The sequence below is a fragment of the Sabethes cyaneus genome, chromosome 2 (genome assembly GCF_943734655.1).
Source record: "Sabethes cyaneus chromosome 2, idSabCyanKW18_F2, whole genome shotgun sequence".
In the NCBI taxonomy this organism is placed as follows: domain Eukaryota; kingdom Metazoa; phylum Arthropoda; class Insecta; order Diptera; family Culicidae; genus Sabethes; species Sabethes cyaneus.
The window spans coordinates 141,548,318-141,574,745 of NC_071354.1; the positions used below are offsets into that span (position 1 = coordinate 141,548,318).

The following is a 26,428-nucleotide window of genomic DNA, read 5'->3' on the forward strand; positions in this document are numbered from 1 at the left end:
CATTACGGCTATTTGACTGCCGGGAGACAATCGCGATAATCATGGAAAGTTTATCCACTGCTTCACTCGTGCTAGCAATTTTATTTTACAGTATCGATTCATTGTGTTGCGTTCCAAGAAGTTTCGAAGAACGACAATTATTCGAATTGATTTGAAATCGAAAAGCAATTATCAGTTACCTCACCCATTTCAGTGTAATGTATGTGTCGTTTTGACTTGAAATATCGAAGAGTAGGGGGTTAATAGATAAACATTGATTGATTATTCTTCGAAAAAGCATTTATGAGCATTTATTAATGACTTTCTAGGATTTGGTGATTATAATGAAATTTTCGATCCATGTTCAATTGTACCAATGTAATTTATCGATATATCACATCGTATCATTTCGTGCTGATGAGTTGTAGTTCTGATGCCAAAGCACATGTCGGATTCAACACTCATAGCCTCATTATTACTTTTGATTGCAGGCACTTCTAACGGCCCGGCATCGGTGGGGTCACAAGCAGCCCGCTGGGAGCAGCATTTGGGGGTATTCAGGACTTCACCGGCAGTCGAGCAGGTTACGGATCGAAAGGCGTTGACCGCAGCGCTGGTTCACTTCTCCAGGGCACTCGGGTAAGCAAGCCAAACAGCGTGAAATACATTTGCTGCGTTTATCGCAGAAAATATATCAATAAATACCTATGTATACGAAGCAACAAGCTTCGAGTTCTATACAGCTGACGTGGTTGGGAGGGAGGTAAAACACCGACCTACAATTTCATCAAAATACGCTGCCACCATGGATATGCCATGTGTACGACGCTATCTGTATTTTAGATTAAATTTATGTACACATCAACCATTCAACTTTCACACTCAAGCACACATTATGGCACTGGCTGGCAGGTCAAGTACTTTCCTGCCGTCATTCACTTGCTATTATTTTACCTTCGTGAAGTATCCTTACCGTATTCCTAGGTTCTTGGCGCAGACGAAACTATGAAAGTAAAAAGAGCAACCACATAGGTTTTTTTAGAATTTATGGTTAAGTGAGTACGTATCTGTCTCTCAGTGTCGAAATAAGTAAAAGGTATTAATAACTCACTGCAGCTGGCTATGAATCACTCATGCGATACCACTGGTAAAGTTAGAAACATTCAAATATTGCATTTATGTAATTAAACAAATGATGTTAAAAAAAAAACCGACTGCTTTTTCTTTAATTTGGTTTTGATCAGATCACGGGTTGCATGCAGTCGATTCTGTTTGCCTTAAATAAGCTCTAGAGCAAAAAGTTTGTTAGCTAGCTCAATGCTGCTACTTTTATTCGAAAGCTCAAACAATTTTGAGCCAAAAATTTCCTTTAAACCTCACACTTTATGAAATTTAGCAATTTTTTAGCAGGAAAAAGCTTTGAAATAGGTGTTTCTCGAGGCGTTTCTATCAAATTTCTCTTTAAAAATTGTTATAAAGTGGACAGCCTTTATCTGCCAGTTCTAAGCTCTGGTGCCGTTCTACAATTTGTTCTTTAGCGTGAAACATGTATCTTTGTTAGATTTGTCGTAATTTTACTTTAAACGCATCGTGTTGAGTGTTGAATTAAGTAACTAAAAACTGCATGAATTTATGCATCACGCATAGCATACCAGCTTACCGCGTGTGATGCACACGGCATGAAAGTATTTTTTTCATATTTTCAGAATCCTTTGATAAGAACATCATCTTGAATCACTTAATCATAGGTGGAATTAATACAAATACAATTTACTGTGCTTTTGACAAGAAATATGATAAATTAAAAATTATACAAAAATGCATTTTTTCAGCTGCTGAAGCGAATTTGCACCTCGCTACTGCTGGAATAAAGCTCCACCTCGCTATTTTGAGCACTGAATTCAGCTTTTCGAAACGTCAAGCATTCAATTTTAATATACAATATTGTAGTAGACATGTGAGCACTAGCGTCATTTGATGTCATGGTCACAAGCTTACCTACTATACTTTTTCGGAGTCAATCCGCTTATCTAATCTGGGCCAAATTTAGGAGTTGTCTTCACGCTTCTCGGTTGCCACTCTCCAGTCGCCCCTAACACCCGCTGTTCCAACATCCTCGTCAACAGCGCTCATCCAACGGGTACGGGGTCTGCCTCGAAGTCGACGGCCTCGGTCGGGTTCTCTGCTGAATATTATTTACGCTGGTCTTTCATTCGGCATCCTTGCTACGTGGCCAGCTCACTACAACCTGCTGTGTTTTATTCGCTTCACAATACCCGTATCTTGGTATACTTTGTGGTTTAGGTACCTGGGCCACACTCCATCTTCTAATAAGCCGTCAAGAATTGATCGCAGGATCTTACACTCAAAACGCCAAGAGCTCGTCGGTTGCTCTCTTTTAACGTCCACGCTTCGTGGCCGTAGAATACCACCGAGAGAGTTACCATCTTATACAGCGTGAGTTTCGTACGGAGTTGCAGTCTACGGGAAATCAGCTGGCGTAATCCGAAGAAGGTCCTATTTATAGCCGCTATCTACCTTTTCACCTGATAGCTCACATCGTTGTCACTTGCCACTAATGTACCAAGGTAAACAAATTCCTCGGCCACTTCAAAAGTATCATCTTCTATCACTACCGCAGTTCCAACACCCCAAGGGTTACCACGCTCTTCACCAGCCTTCATATACTTCGTTTTGGCAGAGTTTATGACAATCCCTATCCACGCAGCTTCCTCCTTAAGATGCGTGTATGCCTTCTCCACAGCTCTACGGTAAATACCGATGATATCGATGTCATCCGCCAACCCTAGGAGCATGTGAGATTTCGTGATGATGGTACCGCTTCTCCGCACGCCTGCCATTCGTATAGCACTTTCCAATGCAATGTTGAATAGCAAATTCGTTACCCCGTCACCTTGCTTCAAATCATCTAGCACGACAAACGAGGCCGATGTCTCACCCGCTTTCCTGACGCTTGATTTAGATCCATCAAGGGCAGCACGTATCAGCTTGATCAGTTTTGTTGGAAAACCATGTTCAAGCATTATCCGTCACAGCTCATTTCGTTTAACTGAATCGTACGCCGCCTTGAAATCGAGGCAAATGATAAGTCTGCAAATTGAATTCTCGGAATCTATCGAGGATTTGTCGCAAGATAAACATTTGGTCCTTCGTGGAGCGTCCCTTTTGAAAACCGCACTGGTATTCGCCAACAAAGGTTTTCTCCAACGGCCGTAGTCTTTGGAACAGGTTTCGAGAGAGAATCGAGGAGAGTAATACCCCGATAATTGCTGCAAGCATATTCGGTGGCATTTTTTTGTAAATAGGGCATGTAATATCTTCCAACCCGCTCGTAGGTAGTTTCTCCTCAGACCATACCTTTAGTATACCCTGGTGGATTGCACAACATAGCCATTCGCTCCCGACTATCAAAAGTTCGGCGTGAATGTTGCCCTTTTCAGCTGTTTTGCCATTTGCAGCTCTTTAGTTGCTTTTTTAACCTTGTCTAAAGTTGGTGGATCCACTGCTGTCCTTCGTCCACAATCATTATCCTGTTTCTGTTGACAGCTTCACTTTGTTCACCATTGAACGGTACATCGAAATATTATTTCCAACACCTGACCACCTCCGATCTTTCAGGTTCCCCTCCTATAGTCGTTGCACATAACAGGAGTTGGCACGGTCCGGTTCCTGATTTCGTTGATCATTTTAAAGAAGTTGTTCATACCGTGCCTCTCGAAGTAATTCCCTAGCTGCGCAAGAATGCGATCTTCTAGCATCTTGGTAACATCCAGTATTACAATTGCACACCTAGTTTTATGAATGTTTGTTGTATCATGCTGAGTTAGCTGGTCAGTATGGTGGTCTTAAAATGAAAATCGGTTGGGGGGCGCATGGTGAAAACGGCGATTTTCTGATAAAATCCAAAATGACGACCAAATCCAAGACGGTCACCAAAAAAGTTTTTACTCCATTTCCAAGAAACATTTATACGCTGAATAAACATTTTAGCAGCCATAATTATTCAGCCATAGCTGAATATGCATCGAATAAAATTTATCTAAACAACTGTACAATACTTATTCAGCCGAAATTGGAGAACTTATACAACCTATTTTATTCGAGGCGGAAAAACACTTGTTAAGCCGTTATATCGCCTCTGTGCGCCTTGTTTCCAGCTTTGCGCAAATTGGTTATTTAAAAACGCTCAAAAGCCTTTATTGAGCTACATTACAGCTTCAAAGCAGCTATTAGGAAGCTTGACTTAGATGTTTAAGAGCTGAAAAAAGTTTTTTATTTCTAATACTAAACCATAGTTCAGCCACAGGTTGAATAAATTCAGCCTGGAATTGTTACTTGGGTAGCTGCTTTCAAAGCTGCAATGGAGCTTAATAGGGGCTTTTGCGTGTTTTTAAATAACCAATTTGCGCAACGCTGTCAATTCTATTTTTAGAACGAGAAATAGTTTTGCAATGCTTTTTCAGTTGCTTAATCAACGTCTTATCAACCTTTATGCAGCCAAAAAATAATCTATTTTTAAATTTAAAAAAGAATAGAACGCGTCATATTTATTTTGCTATGGCGTCGTATGCTATGTTTTAAATTTTGAATAACTTGAAGCTAATTAAAATTGCATGTCATCATCTTTCGGGAATTGAACCGCCATCTTCTGATCCATAAGCACTCATCGTATAATCCGCCCCATCTGCACCTGCAGAACAGATAGTGAAAATATCTTTACACTTGAAGCAGTTGATAATGTCGATAACTGACATATATTTTTGCTGCCAGTCTAATTGCGAAACTCTATGATCTGACAGTATGTGTGCTGTAAACCGAAAGAAAGCTTGATATTAGTTTGTAAAGTCACTTTACACCCTTAGCCGTTATGTGTGCAACAGGGTACCCGGGTACCTTTTCAGTTTTAAAATAGTCATAACTCATTCAATTTAAAACATACGTTATTGAAATTTTGCGACATCGTAAAACTCGTTGATCTTAAGTAATTGAGGTTTTTTGGTGCAAATCCATAAAGGGGATTAGCAATGAGAGGCCCTTGAATTTTTTTATTACGTAGGAGGGCGACAAGGGTACCCGGGTACCCATGATTTGCTATGTTCATAACTTTGGCTATCTTGAACCGATTTGGATGAAACCAGTGGCATTTGATTCATATATTTATCTAGTTTTGATTAGATAAAGCATTTGGCCGTCAAATGACATGTAGTTCCCGGAAATCGGTAATTCCGGAGCAACGTCCGGTAAAACGTGGGAAGCCGCTGGTTTTGAAAGAATATGAGCCTTCAGTAAAGCTATTAGCTGTGGACCCTTTTTTCATCTTATTATATAAATTGGTGGTTTAAGATCGCATTGGTCATTCCAGAATTGGGTTCCTATAGGGTTACATATGGCCAGTTGGGTGCCTAATCCAATATTAGAATTGGTTTAGCGGATCTTTTAAATGTTTTGAACTGATATGGCCAGTTTAGTACTGATTAATAATTTCGGAATTGGTTCCAAATGTATAACGGATGGTTCTACTGTTATGACAATGCTAAGCATTATCTTGAATCCTGCGGTATCATCTGTGACCCCGCAGAAACCATTTTCGAAAAAACCAATCAAAATACAACGAAATGTAAAAAATATCACCTACCGAACTAATTCCAAGAACTTTGATACCCATATTGCTAGGTTTTACCTCCAATCCTAGACTGGCCACCCATGACCCCATAGGAACCTACTCCGAAATTGCCAACCTGATTCATCTCATTATATGAAATAGTTTATTGAATAAATTTTTAGAGGTTTTATATCCGCATGACTGATTTTCCTGCAATACAATCAGTTCTCTACCTCACAGCGGACACTCTGTCGGAATTCCGGATTTTCGGGCACCGTATGTCTTTTAATAGCCAAATAGCCAAAGAAATCAAAACTAGATAAATTAACGAATCAAATGACACCTATTTCATCAAAATCGGTTCAAAATTGTTGATGTTATAACAATATCAATTTTGGGTACCCGGGTACCCTTGTCGCCCTGCTAAAGGTGTTTTTTTGTCGCACACATAACGGTTAAGCAGCTTTAAAGTAGTTTGAAAGCTGTAAGCCTAATGAAATCGTCTACTGGTTTATAAAGCCACTTTAACACCTTTAAGCAACCGTAAAACGGTTCTACGTTCATACCCAGATAACACAAAATCGTAATAGAAAGTTCACATTAAATCGTTTTCATGTCAATTTGACATTGGAATTGTATAATGATTAGAGTATGTCAAATCGAAATGAACAATAAGTTGTTTTGCAGTCGTGTGTGTCTTCATATACAATTCATGACTGTGAATTATAAAGCAGGATAGACAATTGCAATATTTGATTATATCTTAATCATATATTAAGGAGTATTTAGTTGCGTGTTATAAAAATTGCGCAAAATAGAATTACAAACAGTTGTCAAATTTTCGCACGTATATCGCCTCCACTTTGGTACATATATGTTCTTATATGGCGTGAAATATAACTTTTTCGTTCAGATATGATTTCGTATACCTCAGTTGCAATCGAGATATACAAACCAAATGGTTTACTGGGTGGCTGTTTAGAAGCGGATTGTTTAGCAGAAAAATCCACTATTAAGCTTGTTTATCAGCTTTGGAGAAAAACTGGTTTGGAAAAACTTAAAGCAGCTTAAACATCGCTTGGTCAAACACCATTTGAGTGCTTACTTTATGCAGCTTGGATCGCCTTAAACCAGTGTACAAGATTTTTCGAAAACAGACACTGATGAAGCCTGCATGTCGTAGGCGAAATACGTATCTGTCACGAATAAATATAAATAGTAGAATTTAATTGGATAGTTTTTAATTTCAGAAGATGGCGGTTCAATTCCCGAAAGATGACGACATGCATTTTTAATTAGCTTGCATTTACCAATTCAAGTTATTCGAATTTTAAAATATTATATAGCTTATGACGCCAAAGCAAAATAAATATGACGCGTTCCATTTTTGAAATTTAAAAATAGATTATTTTTTGGTTGCATAAAGGTTGATGAGACGTTGATTAAGCGACTGGAATGGCACTGCCAAACTATTTCTCGTTCTAAAAATAGAATTGACAACATTGCGCTAATTGGTTATTAAAAACACGCAAAAGCCTCTATTAAGCTCCATTGCAGCTTTGAAAGCAGCTATCTAAGTAAGAATTTCAGGCTGATCAAATGCTTTTATAGCTGAATTTATTCTACCTGTGGCTGAACTATGGTTTATTATTAGAAATAAAAACCTTTTTTCAGCGCTTAAACAGGTAAATTTGGCCGGATGAAAATCACGATAATAAAGAGAAAAAAAAACAATGTAAATTTGGTGATTTTAGCAAGCTTCGGGCTTGCTAATAGCTGCTTTCGAAGTTGCAATGGAGCTTAATAGAGGCTGTTGCGCGTTTTTAAATAACCAATTTGCACCAAGCTGTAAACAAGGCACACGGAGGTTATATAAAGAGCGATATAATCGCTTAACAAGTGTTTCATTTGCCTCAAGCGAAATTGGTTGTATAAGTTCTCCAATTTAGGCTGAATAAGCATTGTAGAATTGTTTACATAAATTTTATTTGACGCATATTCAGCTATGGCTGAATAATAATGGCTGCTAAATTATTTAATCAGTGCATAAATGTTTCGTAGGAGGGCTGTTTATTAATATGACAAATCGTTTATTCAGCTAGTATAGCACAATTATTGAGAATATTGACGGGTTGTGGAGAGGTTGAAGATGCGCCTAATCTGCTTGTGACACTGATATGTGAAGCAGCTGATTTACCGCGCATTCGTTGGCTGCTTAATCATTTATAGAATACAGAGGCCTTTGCTTAAATTTATTCAGCGTCTATCACCTGTATTCAGAGTTAAATCAGCTGTGACCAAATCAGTAGCATTTTAATTCCGCTTCGGTGTTTGTTGGGTTTGAAAGCTCTGTTCTTCTTCTTTTACAGACCCGGGTCATTATTAGTTGTTTCATGGCAAATTTATGAAATATCACGTGATATAGATTTCAAGGTTTGCTCGAAATTCAACTTTTTTTTAACCTGTTAGGCCCCTTGGTGAACGAGGGGTCCACTATTTCGAGGTATCAAAAGTGTAATTCTTATTGTTTAACCATTTTCAACCAATTAAGCGCAAAAGTTCCAATATTTGAAGACCTCATGCCAGTAGTGGCCCCGTTTCAGCGAGAATTCCTCATATTTACTTTGTGCAAGAGATCAACCGAGACCAAAGAAGATTAATTTGGAAAATTGGAATTTTTTCCTCATTCAACGGGTACTTATTTGCACGAAATGGGGGAGTAATTTGAATTCATTTTAGGATGCCTATTTTGAGCATCCGAACTGGCCGTCAGAAGATAACGATGATGATGCGACGTGAAAGTGTCATCACCATCAATTTGCTTCGTGTGATTTGGCATAATGGCAGTAACATCAGACGAGGAAATTGTACTGAATTATATCCGGTGAACGGCTGGCATTAGTTGAGAAGAATCTTTGAGCGAGAATCTTTACCGTATATTTGGAGAGGTTAAATGGCAAAAAACATGAAAGCTAACAAAAAATATTGTTGCCAATTTGTAACCAACTCGCAAAAATTAGTAAGTCAGTCATTTCGATTTAAATTTTTAGAATTAATGTCTTATATTTTTAAGTATAACTGATATGCAAAGCAGTCCACACTTTTTCGCTATTATTATCTACGAAAACAATCTATTTGCTATTCCGCACATGAATAATGAACGAGAATATGGATGATCAGCAAGGAGCTTCCCCGAGAGGCCAATATCCGGGCAATGAATGATAATATTTTTCAGCATTTTTGGCTCACATCGCGAACCTCTAAATGGTAATACAGGTAATATAATTTTTTGGCACTTTCGGCTGGGAAATCCGGCACAATATCATCATTTTTCATGCCCCAAATTCACTCCTCTGTGAAGCGGATAGACTATTTTGATTGTTTTTCAATTGCATTCAAAGTGTGAGGACGACCCTCTGTTCCAGTTTGGTTCAATACTAGAGTTAGAAAACCTAATGGTTAGCTCTGCAGCCATTTTGTCATTGAGAACAGACTAACAGGCAATGACTCACTTAGTACCAGCGTTGAATGCATTAATATAGTGTGTATAATCATACAATAAAGTAGCGTAAAAACATAACAACACATACACAATGCTTCTAAGAGATAAGTGCTATGTCTCGTTAAACTATGTCAATTAATTCTTCTACCCAACAGCGGAAGCTGCGCCATCTGCATAAAAGATTCCGTTAAAGTTTTTATTTATGGCAGCATGTTTAAAGTAGAAAATTTTCAAGCTACTGGCTATGCACTTACATATATTTGTCGAACAGTATAATACTGGCTCATGTTTTACGCATTTCTCTTTCGGCAGACAGACAGCTCTACGTTACAACGATTCGATTTTCTTCTGGAAAGGCATAACAATTATGGTTAAAACCGATTTTCTGAACTTGACTTGGAGGAGTTAGTATTGTATGGATTGGATTGAGTGACATAGTTGTAGATGAGCGAAAACAATACTTAAGGATTGTGGTCTAGGTAACTCTAAAGGGAAAGCATCAAGAGCAATTTAACAATTTGATCAGATATTGTTTATTTGAAAAATTCATAACCCTTGGACAAGCATCGCAGAGTAATATTTTTTTCTAAAAATGTTTATTCTGGAAAATATTTTCCATAAGATTTCCCATTGTGTTATAATTTCTATTTAAAAATATTAACATGAAAATAACAAAATGTCATAGTCTCACAGTCTGTTCAAGATTTTGGAACCATTTTGCAAATATTTTATGATAAATAAATTTTTCTGGTTTCGCATTTAAGATTAGTATGTGGTATGACCCGATCTTTTTCTCTCATCAAAGTTTTTTGACAAGCCTCTGTACAATATGACCATATATGATGGTAACTATAACTATTGCATTTGACATGATTGGTACGTCTACCCCAATAGTGAATAGTGTTATTAGTGAAAGTTAAGAAATTCTTATAGATAAACTTGCATGCACAGAAACTTGCACAATTTAGGTAAAATTGTCTCCGGCAACAGAATGATGTGATTCTACTGGTTATATTCCAGATTCAAATCTTATACCTCAATATTTAAAATATAATCATGATTGCATGGGAAAGGTCAAATCACGCTACTAGGTAGGAAAAAAATCTCTGGTCTTGTCGCGATGGCAATATTCAATATGGGTAAAATGCAAAATCACGATGTAAATAAATGAGTTTATCCCGCCCGGGTTTCGCTGTCACGTACTACATCGCAGGGGGACGATGTGAAAATTAAATTGCTAGTCAGTTCCTTGGTGAGAGATGTTGGTGAAAAGCTTGTTGCAGATACACACTCGCATGTTGTTGTTCTCGTACATACTGAGACTAGATTAAAGAGAACGTCTATGTTTGTTCGAAGCAAAACATGTAGGAAGTGTTGTGAAACTCGATCTCCTACGTAGAAGAAATAACAAAAAATATGACAAAATCTTCTTTGATCTTTTAACATATATCAGATGAGGATTATAATCTGATAACGTGATTAAGATTATTTTCTAATTAGTGATAAAAATCTTAAGTCTCACTTAGAAATAACAGGCAGGGATAGCTTTTCTGTTACCTTTTGTGCCACCGCTCTTGGTCGATGGTGTTAATTAAAGGTCTCATCTGGTTGACGTATCATTAAGCAGGTAGTTTCCTACAGTTTATCGTGATAAACTGGAAGCACCCTGTTTGACCGGAAGCACCCTGTTTGCCATGCGTCTCTATTAAAACATATTACAGCAGTCCCCCGAATAAGGCGGTGGGTGGTGGTGTACGCCCACGTTGATTACTTAGTTGTCCATTAATAATTAAAGTTGATTTTTGGTACATTGTTAGTATGTAGTATAGCCTAGTCAACTACCAAAAATCAACTTTATTGGTTGATGGACAGCAGAGATATCGCGATGGGCCTACAGCACAACCCATCACCTTATTCGGGGGATTCCTGTATGTGCATATGCTGAGTGCCCGATCTTACTCGGGGACCTTTTGTCTCTCACCCAGTTGTACATCTGTCATTGTAACGAAAACTCTCATAAAGCAAGAAAGAAAACCTTTTTACCTTTGTTATACTATAACAAAGGTTTAGGAATTGGTCGAAAAACACGAAATTGATCCGAGGCCCGGAGGGCCGAGCTACATATACCAATCGACAGGGTTCGACGAACTGAGCAATGTCTGTGTGTGTGTGTGTGTGTGTGTATGTGTGTATGTATGTGCGGGACGCAACTTTTCTATTGCCTGTTTCTCGAAGATGGCTGAACGGATTTGTTCGCTATTACTTTTGTTTGAAAGGTATTATTGCCTAGTACATCACTATTGAATTGTTTCATGGTCCGACTTTTCGTTTGAAAGTTATAAGCAAAAATGTGAAAATTACGTGACACGATTTTCTCCGGAACCAAATGACCGATTTCAACGATCTTAGTATCGAATTAAAGCTCTTGTTAAGGCTAAATTTTTCGGATAAATTTTATTGAAAACAAATGAGTAGTTTAAAAGTTATGCTTAAAAAACCTGTTTTGACAAGGTAATAATTATCGCCTGTTTCTTAGAGATGGCTAAACCGATTCAGGCGCTTTTAGTCTCATTTGAAAGGTAACATAGCCTAATAGATCACTATTGATTTGTTTTTTGATTGGACGTTTAATTTGAAAGTTATGAGCAATTGAAAACAACACATTAAAATTTACAATAATTTATAACGATTTCAGCTAAGATAGTTTATCTAGTTTGAATTATTTTGGCATCAAATTAGAGATTTTAATGCTGCAAATATATCTCCAAATTTTTAGAAGAATCGGTTTTGCCGATTAAAAGATATTAACCCTCCAACACTCGCGCCAACTTTGTAATACGGTTACTCGCGCGCACAATGGCCCAAAGCCAAAAAGACATGCGCTCTAGAGTTTTGACTGAAAAAACTTGGTTTTAGGTTTATGAAACCTTCGGAAGAATTTCTTGAAATTGAAAGTTCTATCATCTGGTGCAATTTAAATTTTGATTAACCCCCCTAAAAGTGAAATAAAAAAAAATATTTTTCTTCAGTTTCAATATAACACATTGATGTGTTCTGCAAAGTTTTAGAACATATTATTACAAGAAATTTTGTTGAACACAGTAACCTTCTATCTATTCAGCGAAGATAGAAAAATCTTATTTATTGTTTATGAATTTGTAAAATCAGTATTTTATATTTTAGCTCTTTTTGTAATTGTTGTATGACTTTTTCATGTATTATAAAATTGTACAAATAGTAAAAATACACAACTTTGCTGAATATAGTGTACCTCTATGTTTGTTTGTTTAGGTACTGTAGAACTTTTATTATAAAAAATACCTTAATTTTGACTCCAAATTACTCGACTACCAACAGATAAATTTTAAACATTTTACATTTGCTGATAGTTTTGCTGCATACAGACACCATTTTTCCATAAGAAGAAACGAGAGAAAATTCCAGTTGGGATCAATTGCGGTACACTTCACATGCTGATTGCTTCGTTTCTGTGATGTCAGTTTATGCTGATCTATTTTTCCAAAAATTTAAAGCATTAATGCATTGAATAATTATGACATTTTCCTCATAACAAGTTAATTGAAGAATATACGTACGTTAGTTAAACAGCGATTTGTAACTTTATAACATTATGGCATTCAAAAACCTACACGTGTTGTACAAAATGCAACAGCGTGAAGGTTAATAAAAATTGATGAAGTTTTTTTAAGAAAACTTTATTAATGTCAATCAAAAAGAATGGCATTACAGGAATTTATGCATAGTTCAAAAACCTACAAACTAGACCTATACTAGGCAATGTATATGTTAAATAATAATATTTCCTCTTACAACTTACTTTTACTTGCACTTACTCAAATTAGTAACAACCAACTTACCCTTACTCAGTAATTTCATGAAAAAAGGATCTATAAAATTTTATAAGTGCTCCTATTTTGTTCAAATTGTGAACACTTATTCAATTTCCAACAATTTTATGAAAACCAACGAACTACGTAACGTTAACCAATAGATGAATTATGTTCCGAAGACGTGTCGATTTCTATCTCAAATAGCAAGTAAGACCGTATAACAAAGGTTCCTTTCACCACTAGGTGGATTAAATCGGGTTTTTCTACATTTCTCGGGTAATTTTTCAAACAGACCTATGTGACACTGGAAGATTCTCTTCGCGTCTCCTCTCTTCCGTGTTTCACGGCGGTACTAATGCATTGAAAAGAAAATTTTCAAAACATTTAGCTAGCTAGTGACTCCGGCAACCGATTCATGTAAAGCTGATGCATTAAAATGCACTAGTATCGCCGTAAAAAGCGCAAGAGAGGAGACACGAAGAGAATCTCTCATTGTCACATAGGTCTATTTGAAAATTTACCCGAGATTTGATTGTGTATACTCTCTTTGCCAGCTCCTCCTCTAACATCACCCAGCCATTTGTAAATTTGTCTTGTTTTCGGAAATTCCTATAAAGCGAGACAAAGACTTTTTTGCAGAAGATTCATTCATAATCCTCGTTCACGTTCATTCATGTTCCTCGTTGGCTCCCTCCCAGTCAGCTCCCCCTTGTGTCACGAATGTAATTACTGCAGTCCCCCGAATAAGGCGGTGGGAGATGCTGTGCGCCACCGGCGATTTCTTAGCTGCCCAGTAAACCTTTTGGTTTGTATATCTCGATTGCAACTGAGATATACGAAATCATATCTAATCGAAAAAGTTATATTTAACGCCGTATAAGAACATATATGTACCAAAGTGGAGGCAATATACGTGCGAAAATTCTGACAATTATTTGTAATTCTATCTTGCATTTTATACAGCGATTTTTACTACACGCAGCTTAATTCTCCTGAATATATAATTTATAATTTATAATTTACAGTCACGAGTTGTATATGAGAACACGCAGGACTGCAAAACAATTTACTTTTCACTTTTTTGTTTTGAAAAACTCTAATCATTATACAATCCTAATGACATGCATACGATTTAATGTGAACTTTCTATTACGATCTTGTGTTCGTTAACCAATTAAGTTGATTTTTGGTACATTGTTATTATCCACTATAACCTAGTCAACTAGGGTACGGGAGGGTATTTTCAGTCCATTAGACGGTAGCCTAAACAATATTCAGGAATTACGTTGAAAGTTTATTCATTTGAGACAAAATTTTTATACCAGTTGATAGAATAATAATTACTGAATATCGACGAGTATTTTGATCTTAATGAAACGCTACTGAATTTGAGATAGAGTCGCGAGAAATGATGAAGTCGCTGCGGCTAAATTGGGCCCATTTTCTATAGTGGTGTCTGTGTTTTTTAAATCCGACCGGCCGAAATAGCCTGCACAGGGATTAGATGCTTTTCAAAAACAGATCAAAAGAAAGACCGGTGGATAACGTGTCGGTATTGCCTAGATACCGGCTCATTGAAGTTAACTAGTTTTGCAGTGACAAGGGTTCGCGCTCGCTCAATGCCGGCTTTCGCCTCTCTCCGCTCGTCGATCTTTCTCTAACTTTCATTCGAAATCCACTCCCTCCGCCCACTGCGCGCTTTGCCGAGGATTTCATCACTGGTCGTGATGAAGGCGTTCTGAATGCCGGTCCACTGCTCTTCGACGGTTCCACCAGGTGGCAACTCCGAGGCTCGGGATTCAAAATGTTCGACAAAGGCCCTTTTTACCTCAGGATCCTCCAATCGGCGGACGTCATAGCGGCACCCAACTTTCTCCTCCCGTCGTTGGACACGTGCGACGCGCAAACGTATTTCAGCGATAACAAGATGATGGTCGGATGCGATATCAGCGCTGCGTCTGTTACGTACATCAAGAAGGCTCCTTCGCCATTTTCGGCTGATGCAGACGTGATCGATTAAGTTTTATGTTCGGCCGTCGCGGGAAACCCACGTAACTTTATGTACTGGTCTATGGAGGAAGAGCTGTCCACCAATGACCATGTTGTTATTACCACAGAACTCTGTAAACAGCTCTCCATTCTCGCTCATCTCTCCTAGGCCATGGCGTCCCATGACGCGTTCAAGGTCCGCGTTGTTTGAGCCAATCTTCGCGTTGAAGTCGTCCTAGTGGATTTGGATGTCACCCTTCGGGATTTTCTCAACCACGCTGTTCAGCTGGCTGTAAACACTCTCTTTCTCCTGCAGATGATGTCTTGTGTTCGCCAGTAGCCGGCCAGCAAATCTCGCTCAGCTGAGGCAGCTTGCCCTGCTGGGCAAGGGTCAATATATTCCGTGTAATGATTCGTGTCCATGTTTTCATGCTAAAGGTCGTTGCTGATAATCCAGAGAGATTTCTTCTTTCATTTTCATTAACTTTTTGTTTTCCGGTACAGTAGGCTATTAACCTAAGGTCCTTAGGTTAATAGCCTTTTGGAGCTGCAATCTTAATGTGGGCGGGAGCCACTGTGCCCCCTTCCCAGTTGGCATACGAAAACCGAGGTTGCGTACCCCAGCCGACACCACGTACTTACTTACTTACTTACTTACTTACTTAATTGGCCTAACGTCTTACGACAAGGCCTGGGCAGTATAATTTCTCCATCTGTATCGGTCCATGGCAACTGATCTCCAGTTCCGCGGGCACCCAGTGCACGCCAGATCTCGCTCTACCTGGTCTTGCCACTTCGCTCGCTGGGCCCCTCTTCCTACCGGATTTGATGCGAAAACCATTTTTGCAGGATAGTTGTCCGGCATTCTAGCAACATGTCGTGCCCAACGTATCCGTCCAGCTTTAACCACTTTCTGAATACTTGGTTCGCCGTAGAGACGCGCGAGCTCGTGGTTCATTCTTCGCCTCCATACACCGTTCTCTTGCACTCCGCCAAAGATGGTTCTTAGCACCCGCCGTTCGAAAACTCCGAGTGCTCGTAGGTCCTCTTCTAGCAGAGTCCACGTTTCGTGCCCGTAGAGGACAACCGTTAGCGTTTTGTACAGTGTGCACTTTGTACGGGGGCTCAAATTGTTCGACCGAAAGTGTTTATGGAGTCCGTAGTAGGCCCGACTTCCGCCGATAATACGTCTTTTAATCTCACAGCTGGTATTGTTGTCCTCTGTTGCCAGTGAGCCAAGATATACGAACTCGTCCACTACCTCGAACTCATCCCCGTCGATTACCATGGTACTGCCCAAGCGGGCCCTGTCGCGCTCGGTCCCGCCCGCCAGCATATACTTCGTTTTAGACGTATTTATCTGCAATCCAATCTTCTTTGCTTCGCGTTTTAGTCTAGTGTACTGATCTTGCACCGCCTCAAATGTTCTGCCGACAGTATCCACGTCGTCAGCAAAGCAGATAAATTGACTGGGTTTATTGAAAATCGTGCCCCGCATTTCAATCGCCGCTCGTCTTATAACACCTTCAAGCGCAATGTTGAATAGCAGGCAGGAAAGGCCATCTCCGTGTTGAAGTCCCCTGCGAGATTCGAATGGGTCCGTCAATCCACCCGAGATTGTCACACAGTACTGGACCCCATCCATCGTAGCCATGATAAGTCTAGTAAGCTTACCCGGAAAGCCGTTTTCGTCCAAAATTTTCTACTCCTCTTGTCGGTTTACGCTATCATATGCGGCTTTGAAATCGATGAACAGGTGGTGCGTGGGGACTCGGAATTCGCGGCACTTCTGGAGGATCTGCCGCAGGGTGAAGATTTGGTCCGTTGTAGACCGACCCTCCATGAAGCCGGCCAGGTAACTTCCCACAAATCTATTGGCTATTGGCGATAGTCGATGAAATATGACTTGGGACAGCACTTTGTAGGCGGCATTCAGGGTAGTGATTGCTCGGTAGTTCTCACAATCCAGCTTATCACCTTTTTTGTAGATAAGGCAGATAACCTCGTCTTTCCACTCCTCCGGTAGTCGTTCCGTATCCCAAATCTTGACAATCAGTTGATGCAAATAGCCGGCCAACTTGTCCGTGCCTATTTTAATAAGTTCCGCTCCAAAGCCATCCTTTCTCGCTGCTTTGTTGTTCTTAAGCCGCTGAATAACCTCTTTAACTTCCTTTATCGAAGGGGGTGGCTCATCTTCGTTGCTTGCTACACCAATGTGGTCACTTTCTCCAGTATCATGGTCTTCCACCTGCACACCATTCAGGTGTTCATCGTAGTGCTGCTTCCACCTTTCGATCACCGCACGGTCGTCAGTCAAGATACCTCCATCTTTATCTCTGCACATTTCGGCCCGCGGCACGAAGCCTTTGCGAGATCCGTTGAGTCTCTGATAGAACTTCCGTGTGTCGTGAAAGCGGTACAGCTGTTCGAGTTCTTCGCACTCCTTCTCCTCTTGGTGGCGCTTCTTCTCCTTGAAGAGTCGGGTTTGCTGCCTCCGCTTCAGTTTGTATCGCTCCACATTCTGACGGGTGGCTCTACGCAGCATTTGTACCCGCGCTGCGTTCTTCCGGCACCACGTGGAGGTTTCATTTCTCCATTTCCAAATTTTGCATGCTTCTTCGAAAAGACCAACAAATATCTTAAAATAAAAAAATCGAGTAAAAAAGTTTCAATTTAAAAAAAAATTGCTTACTTACTTTACTTTAGTGGCAACGGTCCGTTACCGATCCTGCGCCGAACGAATTATAGTCCTCCAGTACCGTCGGTCCTGGGCTGCCGTTCTCCAATCCCCACGAACACCAGCTGAACGTGCATCGTCTTCGACAGCACACACCCACCGGGTGCGGGGTCTGCCTCGGAGTCTACGGCCTCTTCCTGGTTCTCTGCTGAAAATAGTTTTGGCTACTCTTTCATCGGGCATTCTGGCCACGTGTCCAGCCCACCGCAGCCTGCCACATTGCACTACCGTCACTATATCAGCATATTTGTATACTTGGTACAGCTCGTGATTCATGCGTCTGCGCCACACTCCATTTTCCATTTTGCCACCAAGTATAGATCGCAGAATTTTACGCTCAAAAACCCCAAGCACTCGCCGATCAGCTTCCTTTAGCGTCCATGATTCGTGTCCGTAAAGGACCACCGGGAGGATTAGTGTTCTGTAGAGCGCCAGTTTTGTGCGAATTTGCAAACTACGGGACTTCAGCTGGCTACGTAATCCGTAGAAAGCCCGATTCGCGGCTGCAACTCGTCGTTTCACTTCGCGGCTTACATCGTTGTCACATGTCACGAGTGTACCAAGGTATATAAATTCCTCCACTACTTCATATCGTTCCCCATCTAACTCCACCTCGGCACCAACACCACTTGAGCTCCCACGTTCCCTACCAGCAACCATGTACTTCGTTTTGGCGGTAAGTCCCAATCTCGCAGCTTCCCTTTTAAAGGGCCTAAAGGCCTCTTCTACTGCTCTACGGTTGATTCCGATGATATCGACGTCATCCGCAAAACCAAGAAGCATGTGAGATTTCGTGATGATAGTTCCATTCCTTTCCACGTTTGCTCTTCGTAATGCACCTTCCAAGGCAATGTTGAATAGCAGGTTAGAGAGTGCGTCCCCTTGCTTCAGTCCATTCAACGTCACGAAAGCAGCTGAGGTCTCACCCGCTATTCTAACGCATGATTTGGATCCATCCAGCGTCGCACGAATCAGCGTAACTAGTTTCGTCGGAAAACCATGTTCTAGCATTATCTGCCACAGCTCATTTCGTTTAACTGAATCGTACGCCGCTTTAAAGTCCACAAACAGATGGTGTGTCTGCAAGTTGTACTCTCAGAACTTGTCTAGCAACTGGCGCAGGGTAAACATCTGATCCGTCGTGGAGCGACCCTCACGAAAACCAGCTTGGTACTCGCCGACGAAGGACTCCGCTAACGGTCTCAGTCTGCAGAACAGGATACGGGAAAGCACCTTGTAGGCAGAATTGAACAATGTAATTCCTCGATAGTTTTTACACTCCATTCGATGTTCCTTTTTGAAAATTGGGCAAATGAGGCCATCCAACCACTCCTCCAGCATTTGTTCTTCCTCCCAGATCGTGACAATGATCCGGTGGATTGCTTCGTACAGCCGCTCGCTCCCCGCTTTTAGAAGTTCAGCCGGGATACCGTCCTTCCCAGCAGCCTTACCGTTTTTCAGCTCACTGATTGCCTTCTTAACCTCCTCCTGTGTTGGTGGCTCCACAGCTTGACCATCGCTTACAATTTCTATCCTGTCCCTGCTGATCTCCTCATTTACCTCTCCATTCAATAGTGTCTGGAAGTGCTCCTTCCACCTGGCTGCTACCGCCGTTTTGTCGGTAAGCAGGTTGCCAGCACTATCATTGCACATCACAGGCATGGCAAAATTCCTGCTTCTCACCGTTTTATAGAAACTCCGTGTGTTGTTGCTGGCGTATCGCTTCTCTGCGCCGGCAAGCACGTGCTCCTCGTACTCGCGTTTCTTTAGACGATGGATTCTTTTTTCCGCAGCTCTAGTCTCTCTGTATCTCTCTCTGTTTTGACGCGTTGCCGCAGTGAGCATGCGACTCCTGGCCTGGTTCTTTTCGTCTGTCACTCTCTGGCATTCGGCATCAAACCAGCTGTTACGCTGTCTTCCACGCGTCGTGCCTACCACCTCTCTCGCTGTTGTTTGGATGGCACCATGGATGTTCCTCCACAGCCCATTTATATCTTCTTCTTCTTCTACCTGCTGTTCTGCGATTCGCTGGTGAAGCTTCCTGGCGTACTCCACTGCAACGCCGTCTGCAGTTAACCGCTGGATGTTGAAACGCAGCGTCCTTTCAGTGCGAGCTTTCGCCGTGTTCGACAGCCTTGCGCGAATCTTACTCACTACGAGATAGTGGTCAGAGTCGATATTTGGTCCACGAAAAGACCGTACATCGATAACATCCGAAAAGTGTCGACCGTCAATCAAGACATGATCGATCTGAGAGCTAGAGTCTCCATTTGGATGCCTCCAGGTTTGTTTCCGAATATTCAAACGTGGAAAGTAGGTGCTACAGATCGCCATCCCTCTGGCCGCGGCAAAATTTATGAGCCTCAGGCCGTTATCATTGGTCGACAGATGCAGGCTATGTCTTCCAATAACTGGACGGAAGAATTCCTCCCTCCCGATCTGCGCGTTTGCATCTCCGATGATGATTTTCACGTCGTGTTTTGGGCACTCTCCATAGGTCCTCTCAAGCTTGTCGTAAAACTCGTCTTTAGCATCATCGGATTTATCATTTGTCGGTGCGTATAAGTTGATTAGGCTATAGTTGAAGAATTTGCCCTTAATCCTCAACACGCATATACGGTCATCTACGGGCCTCCACCGGATAACTCGTTGCTTTTGTTTTCCCAACACTACGAAACCGACTCCATGTTCAGCTTTCTTACCGCCACTGTAGTAGATGTGGTACTTAAAAGAAGTGCCTGCAATAGGGTCTACTGCACGGAACTCCCTTTCTCCGGAATTTGGCCACCGAACTTCCTGAATAGCAGCGATCTCCACTCCGAGTTGATGCAGCTCTCGAGCAAGCAAGCCAGCCCGTGCCGGTTCATGGAGAGTTCGGACATTCCAGGTACCAAGTTTCCAATCGTTATCCCTTAATCGTTTCCTTGTCCCTTGCCGTGTCCTATACCGATTGTTCCGTCCTGAATTTCTTTGTTCGTTGTTCGTGGTAATTGAGTTTTCGGTATACTACCTCACCGGGGTCGCGATACCTACATCCCGCTGATGGGTCTGCCATCTTAGGTATAGCTTGCGGGATACAGCATTTCATATTCAGCCGCCCGTTACGAGACAGACGCTGTGTGAGCCGCCCCTCACCTGGAGAACAGGCGCTCTAGTTCGCACCTCCTAGCTTAGCTGCTTCAGTAAGTACGTGAAGCATTTCCGGGTAAGGCCATCGACCGTCATCATTTGACTTAGATCTGCGTGGAGGCGCCAGGTGGGAGCTTGAGAGAGCCAGAGCTATGTTTGACGCTCCTTCCAGGTAACTCTCTCCATTTCATACCCTAAAAAAAAAACTTATCCCGTAGAAAGTCATTTTTTGATATTACACATTATGTTTACAAGCATCATTTAAAAGATAGTGAATTAAAATGCTAGAAATGCTATAAAAATGCTATAGCTTCCTAGAAATGAACCTTTCCTAATAACTTTCTCAATCATTAGAAAGCTTAATGAAGAAAGCAATTCATGATTACCCTACTGAAAGTAGAAAATGAAAATTGAAAAGAAACAACGAAGAAGTGAGACTAATGCAATAATACATTTATGAAAATGTCCTAAATTTATGAAATCGAAATCTATTAACGATCTGAGCTAGAATTTCTATAGAGAAATTCAATTGAACGAGCTTATCCGCATTGATTTAGCGGCAATTCATATGCTAATGAACGATTTGATTAAGCGAGCAGTTTTAAAACCACTTTGTGTGCTGTATTATTTCAGAACGCCGAAAGCAATCCACCAACCGTGTGAAAGTCGACGAGTGTCCCGCAGCGGCTCCGTGCCAAATCTAACAGCCGACAAGCTGCCAACGCCCCAAGTGGTGGACTCGCCGGTTTGTGCCCGGTCGGTGGTTCGGCATCATCATCGTGGATCGCGTGTCAGCAGCATGGTTCATCGATCGACACGTGAAACCAACGGAAGCTTGTTGCATCCCGGGTTACTGCACCAGATGCATCGGCATGCACAGTCCGTGGATGAGCCAGAGCCTTTCATGAGGTAATGCATTTTCATATCAATTTCTATGTGCAGTGAACATTGAATCTAATTTCCATACGAAATTCGTCTACTCAAACATGCTATTATTCATCCAACAGACACTCGAATCAGTCCGGTTCGCACGGATCTATGCACTACGGATCCTATCCAAGCGACGTACCGCTAGTGCACAAGTTGCGTGACCGTAACAAGCGCTCGGACACGGCCCGGAAGCATGTCCTATCACGGCAAACCAAGATTGAGAAAGACGACCCGTCGGCCAGCCCGAAACATAATCCTTTTGCCACCAGCCGACGGTCATCGACGATTTCGAATGCCTCGTCCAAAATGAACCGAAGCAGTAGGCGTGCCTCAACGATTTCCAAAACACCTAGCGTCGATTCACGGGGAGCGGCTTCCACGGCGGAATTCAACAGTCCGGATCCGTCAGTGCTGGCAGCGACACCACGAAAGGCCAGCGGGATGGGGCAGATGTCGACACCGTCGGTGGAGCGAGAATGTCGGTAAGTATCCTATTCTGATATTTTTTTGTGCTTTTACCGTTTCTATTTGCTTTGTTCATCTTGCTCCTAGGCTTTATTTAATTTTTTCACGCTGACATAAATATTTAACCACATGCCATTTATATTTCATTACTTTTCAGTTGACTCTATTGTTGCAGATAGTTATTTCTTTCATATTATTGGATAAAACTTCACCTAACCCAAAGATCAAGTTCATTGGCTTTAATTCATGGCAGCAGTAAATCATTGCAATTGTCGAGACGGGACCGAAATAGCTCAAGCCCGTTAATGTGATCCGTTGTTACTAAGAAATGGTCAAAGCATTAATTACTCTAGCTTGGCTGTTCGCCTATCAAAGCGGCCTCGGTGAATGCATATTTATATGGTGCTTAGCTCTTTTTCCTAGTCAAATAATTTGCTCTTACCATGATAAAGTTGGCTCGTAGTGGGGAGAAGGAACCCAAAAGCAGCATTTCGTAATAATCATGACCTTTTACCGTGGCACAAAAATCATCCACCGACCATAAAACAACCATCTAAATCGCAACAGGGAACAGTAGGTACAGCAAGCACCGACTCACCATGACTTTCTCATTTGTTGATGGCTAGGGTAGCACTGCCAAAACATGAGGAAAATGACATTAATGGCTGAATTTAGACGAGTGGTTAGTCACCTTTTCCGTTGGCTTAAATTTTCACCAGCATCTGTTGCTTAACATAGGAAACCGGCGAAACATACGGGAAATAATTATGAAAAATCCGGTTCACATTCTGACTAAACAGGATAAAACTGGCACACGTTTCGCGATGCTAGTTTACTCTATCAAGATAGGAAGACGGTTTCTAGATTGTAGCTCCGCAGTATAGCATTTCACATAAAATAGGAGCACATAGTTGAAAAAATAAATCCGCTCGAGTTCGCAGCGTAATTTACAAAGCGAGTCACCACTGTTATATTTTTTTACAAATTTTTAGGTGTGAAAGCTACAGTTATAATTCATACTCGTTTTGTTAACGCAAGCAAAAATTCAGGACTTAATCATTTAAAGTGCAGTTGTTTTCTGCTTCTGCTAAAATTTTTGGTTTGAATTCGCATAGAAATTGTGCAAGTATCTAGTATAATGCAATGATTGTTGTTCGTTAAATAGTAGCGTTAGAAGTAGCATAGCTTTACTTTTTTTAGTATCATACATAACGTTTCTGCACCATTTTCCGGTGACTATTTCAATATAATTATTACAAAACAGAATATATGTACGACAAAATGCCTACTTTCTTTATAACCAAACCGCAAACGCAATTAGTGGCATCCTTTGCGGCGTATAAATCTAGTATGAGATTAAGTTCACTTTATGAAAGCGTGTAACGACTGCAGAAATCAGAAAACCTGGATGATGCACTTTATAAATGATTGTACTTTGTATGATACTTGCACTGGTTGGTTCAAAATATGTTATGAGTTTTCTAAGCAGCAAGCGGGAAAAACCATCAATTCTGCTCAATGTGGTGGCACGGTATTCATCCATCCATCCAACCGTGAAGCAGAAACGTATGATATCGCAACGCAATGAATTTTGCATCCGTCGTTCAATCAGAGTCATCAACTGATGTCAAGGCTGAACTGTCATTCTTCACACTGAATGCAGTAGATCTAGGTATTCAATTTACCTCAATAAAATAATGGTATAATTTTCCTCGTGCCTATTTGCTACAATATTAAATTTGAATAATTGAGTTTCAGGTCGACATATACTCATAATCGCAATTTATTCTGTTACTCCGGCCTTTTATTGCTTCATCTTTGATCCATCTAAATTGATTGTCTACAATTGATTGTATGCTAGCAGGTTGTATTAGACAATTGAATTGATTGTAAGCTAGCAGACTTGCAAAAGCCTGCATCGCACTGCGAGCCGCGCTAAAATGTTCTGTTCCGTTCCTAGTTTATGCACTCTCGGTAGCGGTGCCTTTTACCAACTCGCTATTGCAACTAATATGACACTGCACCTTGGAGCACATTTCCTTTGCATGGCTCGGTGTTACTTGTATTAGGGCGCACCGTACGATACCGTGCCACAGAGCACGGCAGCAGAGCAATTTATTCATTTGCATTCTTTTATCAAAGGAACGCGTCCTTAATACTAAGTTCACGAGCCAGACAGATACAGATCTAGAATTCGGTGGTCGAATTCAGAGCTTAACCTTTACGTCCCCGACATCAAAAATGAAGGTACTTTCAGTTACACTTTTGGCTCCATCTCATCTGATTTTTAATCGATTTTTATGCAACTAGTCTTAAAAGAACCACATTAGATTGGCCTTTAATGAAAAAATATGCTGGTAAATTCTGGTTTCATTTTCCCGGAGATATTCCAGATCGCGGTGGGATTTTTTTTTGACGTCATAAGTAGCAGATGAAATAAAACTGGAAATCTACTTAATTGACTGCGCAAAAGTTATCAATTTTATTTGTAGTCACTAATAATGACTTTTACGCTACCCTGTAGAGCGCTGACTTATGCCCCACACTTCGGAACATCCGTTGTCGGTTCTACCGGAACTCAAAAGTGGCCATTTGGAATTCTCTTCAGAAATATGGAAAATGGGGTATCAAATGACAGGATTTTTCAACACGAGCTCTTTAGAGGACATTTGGATGTGTTTTGAGCCGATCTGGACATTTCGGCACATCCGGCATCAGTTCTACCGGAACGCAAAAATAGTCATTTGGAATTCTCTCCGCAAATATGGCAAATGGGGTATCAAATGACAGGATTTTCCAACACGAGCTCTTTAGGGGACATTTGGATGTATTTTGAGCTGATCTGAGTATTCCGGAACATCCGGTATCGGTTCTGCCGGAATTCAAAAGTGGCTATTTAGAATTCTCCCCGGAAATATGGCAAATGGGGTATCAAATGACAGGATTTTTCAAGGAGAGCTCTTTAGTGGACATTTGGCAGTATTTTGAGCCGAACTTGGCATTCCGAAACATCCGGAATTGGTTCTACCGGAAGTCAAAAGTGGTCATTTGGAATTCTCTTTTGGAAGTCTTTTTTGAACCTCCTCCTTGCCAATGGCCGCCCCCAAACTTTTCCCTATTGTCATCCCTGCCAGTTTTACATCTGCTACCGGTCCGGAAATTCGCGTATTGCCGTAGAAACAAACGTTTGAAACCCTTTCTCTTTCAAACCAAACAATTTTGTAATGTGAAAATGTCTAGATCGGTTCAGAATACATCCAAATGTCCACTAAAGAGCTCGTGTTGAAAAACCCTGTCATTTGATACCCCATTTGCCATATTTCCAAAGAGAATTCCAAATGGCCACTTTTGAGTTCCGGTAGAACCGACAACGGATGTTCCGAAGTGTGGGGCATAAGTCAGCGCTCTACAGGGTAGTGTAAAAGTCATTATTAGTGACTACAAATAAAATTGATAACTTTTGCGCAGTCAATTAAGTAGATTTCTAGTTTTATTTCATCTGCTACTTATGACGTCAAAAAAAAATCCCACCGCGATCTGGAATATCTCCGGGAAAATGAAACCAGAATTTACCAGCATATTTTTTCATTAAAGGCCAATCTAATGTGGTTTTTTAAGACTAGTTGCATAAAAATCGATTAAAAATCAGATGAGATAGAGCCAAAAGTGTAACTGAGAGTACCTTCATTTTTGATGTCGGGGACGTAAAGGTTAAGCACGAAGCGTAAATATCGAGCCAGAGTTTTCTAATCGCTCAATCGCGTACACAACCATTTTGCTGTGAACGATGCATGTAACAAGTCTGTATTTTAAATACACAAATAGCTACAGTTACAGCTTTCCTTTGTAACATGCGTTTCGTAGTGTGCGTATCAAAATATGTTGTCCTGTATGTTATTCCATATCGCTATTGAAGGAGTGATCCGGCGAGCGGGCAACAAAACGAGAGCAACGATCTTCAGCAAGAGTAGCCCACTTCTAGCCTTTACAAACCTCGACATCCTTACTAGAAACCTTGGGCCGGCGGAGTCAGTCTACGCCAGACTAAAAACGGAGGCTAAGAGGATTGGGCTACAATGATCTGTAATGCGTCGAAAGGCAAATACAGGGGTTAGACAAAATGATCGGGACATGCAAAATTTTAATGAAATTCAAACGGTCATAACATTTACAAAAATGAACATTTTTAGATGAAACCAATTGTTTTCGACGGGGAAATTTTC

General features: G+C 40.9%; 1 protein-coding gene across 1 annotated transcript in view; it reads left to right on the top strand.

Annotated features, from left to right (window-relative positions):
• LOC128736094 (uncharacterized) overlaps positions 1-26,428 on the top strand; it is a 61,798-nt gene that overhangs the window by 26,284 nt on the left and 9,086 nt on the right. The window contains exons 4-6 of the mRNA XM_053830575.1: positions 471-618; positions 21,444-21,719; positions 21,818-22,222. Of these exons, the coding sequence (XP_053686550.1) occupies positions 471-618; positions 21,444-21,719; positions 21,818-22,222 (829 nt within the window). The remainder of the gene's footprint in view (positions 1-470; positions 619-21,443; positions 21,720-21,817; positions 22,223-26,428) is intronic.